This window comes from Centruroides sculpturatus, unplaced genomic scaffold, assembly GCF_000671375.1.
Source record: "Centruroides sculpturatus isolate CEXI.00-Female unplaced genomic scaffold, Cexi_2.0 scaffold99, whole genome shotgun sequence".
NCBI classification, from domain to species: domain Eukaryota; kingdom Metazoa; phylum Arthropoda; class Arachnida; order Scorpiones; family Buthidae; genus Centruroides; species Centruroides sculpturatus.
In genome coordinates this window covers 2,359-9,337 of record NW_019384321.1, presented here as the reverse complement: position 1 = coordinate 9,337, position 6,979 = coordinate 2,359, and the positions used below count along the sequence as shown (strand labels likewise).

The following is a 6,979-nucleotide window of genomic DNA, read 5'->3' as shown; positions in this document are numbered from 1 at the left end:
CCTAGCAAGAAGCTGTATTTAGGGTAATAAATTAAAAATATGTATATAAAATTTTATTAAATTATTAATAATAATAAGATATTAAATAGTATTAAGAAGACAAGAATTTTACAATTGTATTATTATAAAAACTTCAACTTCGAGTAATTTTTTTTTCTATAAAATATTTATTTATTGCTATTTTTATATTTTAATTAAGTAAAAAAAAATACTTAATAATAATTAAGTTTTTTTAAAATTTTTTGGTCATTAAACACGAGTTTTTGATCTTTCTTTAATTCATAAAAAAATTAACGAAATTTTATATTAAAATTATTTTCTATTTAATAAGATTTAAGTTAAGTTAAATTATATAAATAATTAAATGTTAAAGTTAAATTTTAAAAGATTTATTCGAAGTTATAACGCTTTAATGAGAATTGATCTAACGGAAACCTGTTAGAGTACAGATTTAATAGATGTTGACATTACTTTGGCAATGACCACTTCCTCCTCCAGTTAACATTGAATATCCCGGAGCGAAATTTTCCATTTCCGGATGAGCATTTGACCGGAATTTATTGAAAAATTTATTGCAAAATAAATTAACTATAGCATCGTCCGGAAAATAATCTTTTTTTTTTTTTTTTTGCTCCTTTCTAGTTATTTATAACTTTCGTTTCTTTAAAGAAAACGTAAATTTTAATTAATAATAATGAAAAAAAAAATCGATAGGCCTGTGTATATAATGGTTACATCATATATTTTCCGAAATAATGGATTATATTTTATTATTCTATCTAACAACTAATATAATAATTAATGAGATTGATCGGTTCTATGGATCTTCCTATACATATATTTCATGATGTTTTTTTTTCTTTTTATGTTATATTTTTGCAATTAAATCGGTTTTTCTGCATGGTAATTTCGAATTAAATCGTAGAAGATATTTTCAAATTTGATTATTAACGGATCCACGGAGTTAAAAATAATTTTCAAATTTAAAAATGATCGCTATCCAATTACGTTATACAAAAACGAAATTTACATTTTTAACAGCCAATCGCAGTGCGATTAATAGGAAAAAAAACGGTTTTCTTAACAAATCGAATACTAAAAGAGAATATTTTATTTATTACCTTAATTAAATTTAAGTTAGTATAAAATATAAACAGTTAAATGACAATATTAAATTTTGAAGGCTAATTACTTAGATTAACTGTGAAATAAATTACAGATGATAACGAAGTGAGTTTTTGGATGTACGCCATGATTTGCGTGGGATGTGCTTTTGTAATATTCGTGGCGGTAACTGTCTATCTTATGTGGTAAGTGAGATTCGTTTTAACAAAAAGAAAAGTAAAAAAAATGAAGTAGAATGTCCTTCAAGTGGTCTAATTATCTTTCAGTACCCAAAAGTCTTCGGCTAGAAACCAGCAAGAAGTGCGCGGCCTTCGGATGAAAGCCTACCCTCCGTGAACGGTGCCATCTTACCTGGCGCCTCCGCTTTCGTTCCACACCTTTCTTTGTTAAGTCCCGTCTCAGTTGGTGTTTCACGTGCCTTTTTTCGACCCACCGAAAAACGTCGTTGGCCATAGGAAGACGTTAAAGCTAAAGGGTAGTCTTCTGTAAATAACATTCATACATTTTCATACGGAAGATAATTATGTTACCTGTTTACAGCTTCTTTCGTACGCCACGTGTTAAATATTTCTCATTCGTTGAAGATTAATATATAAAATGTATATCAGAATATAATTAATAAACTATATTTATCGAGATGATAATGATTTAATAGTTTATTTCTTTAAAAAGAAAATGTAATATTTAATGAATTTGTCTTAACATAATGGTTTCCATACTTTCTATACAGTACTTTCACCCTCTCTTTTTCAGAAAAAAATTGTTGCACCCCCCTCAATTTTCGTAACAATCTAATTTTATAAATTCTGTTCTTATAATTTATTTAATGACCTATAAAACAATATACCTTATTAAATAAAGTATATTGTTCGTCGGGCTCGACTCTTGTACAGTACAGACGTTTCGGCAAGAGTGTGGATGGATTTTTAGCATTCGTACCCACAAAGGTTGTTTTTCTGATTCATTTTTTCGACATTGATTTGACTTATTTTGTTTATTTGTATTAAAAAATGATAATTTGGTAAAAGCTGCGCTTCCCTCCTTGCAATAGCCTGGCGCCCCACAGATTGGAAAACACTGTGGTAACATTTGTATGTAATTAAATTATTTATTATATAAATAATGAGAAATTGCTTCTTTTCTACAGATATTTTTCTTGTGTAGATTGAATGTAAAGATAATAATAATTTTATATTTTATATACAAGACATTTTGTATTTATAAACAACGTAAAAATTCTCATAAATTTTTTATATTATACAAGTCATTTTTTCATAACAAAACATAATATTTTTTTCATTATAAAAACTATTTAATCGCTGGATATTGACTCTTCTTCGCCGCATAACTCTTTTATGGATAAGGGGAGAAGGCAATTTTGTCGGTTCTTCTAAAAATAAATATATTTATTAAAGTTCTGAGATGATAGAATATAGTAAGAGGCATATCGATCCGAGTATTTTCTCGATAACAATATACAAATTAATCATTTTATTGATTGGTAACGCATATTGTTCCGCTTACCAATTATGTTATAAAAAGGGAAGCGAAAGCAATTAACAATTCATCAAACTTCCTTAAGGTAAATATATTAAAAATTGAAAAATTTTACCATATAATCGTAAGAAAAAACATCACAAATTACCTCTTAAATATGCTAAAATGCGAAAAAATTTAACTAGAATATTCGTCAACGTATATAAAATGTGTTCGATTCGCTTGACCTAGCAAGAAGCTGTATTTAGGACATGTTGACGTTTGTTTAAATGTAATAATTTAACGTTTTCGTTGTAGAAAAAAAATTCGGCATCGACGTTTACTCTTATAGAAGAGTAGACTCCATTACGGAAGGAGGTCTTTTCATACATTTAAAAAATAATAATAATAATAATTAATTACAATAAAAATGAAGCTACAGTTTAAAAAATTAACATAACGAGTGAATAATTCATTCGCGTAAGAGAAAGTTAATTACTTATCGGTATCTGTAATGCAGTTAAGAGTCATCCTACGAGATCAACAAAGATTAGATGCAGTAGTTGTTTCGATATTAATTACGCGTAGAGCTACTCACAAAGAAGAAACAAGAGAGTCGCCTCCGACTTTATTAAAGGAAACGACGATAAGTTTATCTCATCGCTTTTAAATTTTATAATTAAGTATTAGATGTTTGAAGAGTGTAAGATTTCCTTCTTTACAAAACAAAATTTCCTAGTTAAGACGTAGGCGGGTTGTCCTAATGTCTCGCTCAATCCGGAAGGTAATGATATTTTTGGCCATTCTTAATCAGAAAAGACAATTTAAATTATTAAAAAAATAATAATATAAAAGTTATTTAAATGTAAATGATAAAGATAAATCTCATATTTTTTTTTGTATATAAATTTAGAGATTTTTAAAATAAAGTAAAAGTAAACATCGAGCATTAGATAGGCGATGATTTATAGAGAATTTATCGAATGTCAATACCTGTATCGTGTAACCAAATGGGATGAAAGAAAATGCATTTTCTATCAAATATATTTTAAAGTGTGTAATAATGCAAAAAGATAATTTCGACTGAATTGCGTTCGAAATAAAATTCGATTATTTAAGAGAATGATAAAAGATAAAATAATAATTCGTAGATCCTATACTATTTTAAGAATTACTAGTTTAATATTACGATTTTCTACAATTTCTATAAAAATAAATAAATATTTATATTATAAATTATATTATAAAATAAACTATCTTATACGTAAATTTTAGAAAACATTACTAAAGATATAGTTGTGTAGTTCATAAATTCATTCCATAGCAGTTATAGTAAATGGCACGTTTAAGCACAAATATTATTATTTTTTCGCTTTTATCAAATGTCTTTTTTTAAAATTAATTAATACTTAAAGTTAAAATGCGATGCAAATATTATTTTAAAATACTATTTTCTCGGATATAAACATAATTAAATTATTACTCGGATTGAAAATCTCGTTATTTCATGATGAATGAAGGTTAACAACATCTTTCGATGTTAAACTCGTCCGACTCATTTAATTCGATTTTCTTATTTTCTCTTTATAAAATGATAAATGACGTTCTTGTTTTATAAAGGTTACATTTTTTAAAAATAAAAATACGAATTTTTTTTTCATCATATTTTACAGTTATTTGCGGTTGATTAAGTTAAAGTTCGAACAGATATCACTCGGCAAAGAAGGAAGTGCGCCATTTTTTTTTCTCTCTTTCTTTAACGGATAAAAGCTTAATTTATCAAATAAGCGTTAATTAGGGGCATGAGAGGAATCAACAGTCGTTACGTTACCCGTCGTGCAATGGGAATTTTGGCTTGATGCCACTTGGCAAGCCACTCGAGCATGAATTCTGCTATTATATTCTTTGAAATATGGATAACGTCGATTCTACTTCCACACCAGACATAAATTTCGTCTATCAACCCGGTAAGTAACGACAGTCCCGAATTAATTTATCTTTTGTAATACTTTAATTTCTATTTATTTAATTTTTTTTTGTTTTATTAAAGTTACGGGCCTCAAAATTTATATATAATTGTTGTTATCTTATACAAGTTAACGCCTTCTCGTCGGAAGTAGTAGATTATAATTATAGTTTTAAACAAAACGAAAACTTTAAATTGTTTTCAAGAATTTTATTCGCGTTTATTGTTGTAAGTATATTAAAATTAGCGTTATGTAATTGCATTCTTTTTGTAATTAAATAAGATACGAATCAACGAGATGCGAAAATTGCATATTTTTGATATTACGCTTATCTTATTTGTTGTTCGACGAAGGGAGGATGATTTAATTGTTTACTTAAATGTCGGAATGTTCGAGATGTTTGCTAGAAATGTTGTTATTTTAAACCGATACGTAAAGAATAAAAATGAAATTTTCTCGGTGTTAGAGACGATATCAAACGCTAAAGAAGGTTAATGATGTTTTCCAACTTGGCACGAATTAATGGAGGAAGAGGATGCGAGAGACATTTTTTCCGAATCTCGGAAAGGAATCTCTCGGTATCGACTTGTTGATTTATCGACTTCTCTCCTTTATCTGTTTATCTAGCTCTTAGATATAGATCGATAAGTTACGCTTTTTTTTCTTTTTCCTTCCTTTATCAGTTTCGATATTCACTCGTGCTGCGTGACTTCTACATCCGCCATAGATATGCACTCGCGTAATTAAATTTCGATATTATGTAATTAAATTCCGTCCGGTTTAAGTTTAATCAATTGTTCCAAAATAAATTTGAAATTATATAATGACTCGTAAAAACCATTTGTTATATAATCTTTATACTTACAGAAGAGGTTACATTTTGGATGTTTGCAATTATCTTTGTTGGTTTATCATTTGTTATATACGTCATATTCATTATCTACTCAATGTGGTAAGTAATTTGTAAGATAGACGATCTAATTTTTATATAACTTTTAAAACGTCGTTTAATTTACAGCACTCGGAAAGATTAGAGATAAGAATGTTTTCACAGAGTGTAAGAAATGTATCCAACACAAAAAATGCCGTATCAAATTAAGGTTTAACATCTAACAGTTTTGAAGTATCGCATGGAAAGTCTACTATTTAAAATATAAATTTACGATACGATATCCAGATTCTTACGGCTTCACTCGTAGCGAAAATAATTAGAGTTTAGGAAGGAATAGTCTATTTACAAAAGGAGTTATGCGAAGAGCCAAAAGGCACATTCCATCAGCCGTTCGACTGCAAAAGTGATAAATGAATTTCGAGTCGTCTTCCGACGGATTATGTCGATAAACATTCTTGTTTCTAGACATTTTCATGCCACGGTGTTGGCCTCCGAAAAATCGGAACAACACCTATCTGCGTAAGTCTTCATTCGAAGGATGCGATCTTCTCGATCCCTCAGGAACGAATGTTGCTTACTAGAAAAGAAAAGAAAAATACGACGACGTTAGTCAATCACCGCGTAAAATTCTACTGATAGTTACATTTTCAATTGAAACAGGAAATTACTCACAAGGCTATGTTCTATCTGGCATGCTAACCAAGGAAAAATATGATCACAACGAACACTCATGAACATGAAAAGCTTTGAAAACGATACTTACCACATGAGGTACACAGTTACTGCTACGAAAATGACGAAACCACATCCGATGCAGATCATGGCGTACATCCACAGGCTGATTTCGTTATCATCTTTGAAGAAATTTAAATAAAGAGAATAATATCAGTTTTACAATACGAGAGATAAAATAGATATTTGAACAAGCGTTGGAATTTAATTAAGTTTCGGAGTAAATGCGTATATGTCGATGAATTGTTTAAAGTAAATGGTCTAGAAAGTTAACTACGTTTAATTAATATTATAGCAATCGTGTAATTAAAGAGTTAGTACGCGAATAACGCGCATTATATACAATTCTATATAATAGATACGAGTATCGTTTCCGTCTAATTTAAACGGGTTACAACATAAGCTTCTAGGGAATAAGTTATTCTACATTTCTGTAACTGTACACGTTTGTTAGATAATGCAACGAAACGTCTATTAAGAAAGCGCTTCGTCTACAGTAAAGATATCGTAAAAACCGGTAATAAAATTGGCCACGATTGAAAATTCGAAGTTACGACACTCGAGGGATGTTCGAATTTTTCCAAACGTTAACGAACAACTTCCGTTTTGTTAATGCTATTACCTACTTCTGACGGTGAAAATACTTTTTGTACATTCGGGGTTAATATACGCACATAATAAAGTAACATTTTCATCCGTTTTCTTAAGCTAAAGTTTCCAGCTGTAATAAAAGTTAGAGGCGAGAGAGTTACGCTCCGATTAAGAGTAGTAAACGCCAAATGATACT

At 29.0% G+C, this 6,979-nt stretch overlaps 1 protein-coding gene and 1 long non-coding RNA gene across 2 annotated transcripts in view; both read left to right on the top strand.

Moving 5' to 3' along the window:
* The window catches only part of LOC111625473 (thrombospondin type-1 domain-containing protein 7A-like), a 37,967-nt gene extending 36,217 nt beyond the window's left edge, over positions 1–1,750 (top strand). Inside the window, exons 25-26 of the mRNA XM_023368623.1 lie at positions 1,220–1,310; positions 1,392–1,750. Coding sequence (XP_023224391.1) covers positions 1,220–1,310; positions 1,392–1,461 — 161 coding nt within the window. The 3' untranslated portion in view covers positions 1,462–1,750. The remainder of the gene's footprint in view (positions 1–1,219; positions 1,311–1,391) is intronic.
* A 2,718-nt stretch (positions 1,751–4,468) lies between these two features.
* Positions 4,469–5,645, top strand: LOC111625607. The gene is made up of 3 exons (XR_002756752.1): positions 4,469–4,568; positions 5,436–5,520; positions 5,587–5,645. It is a non-coding gene; the product is annotated as an uncharacterized LOC111625607 (long non-coding RNA).
* The last annotated feature ends 1,334 nt before the right edge of the window (positions 5,646–6,979 follow it).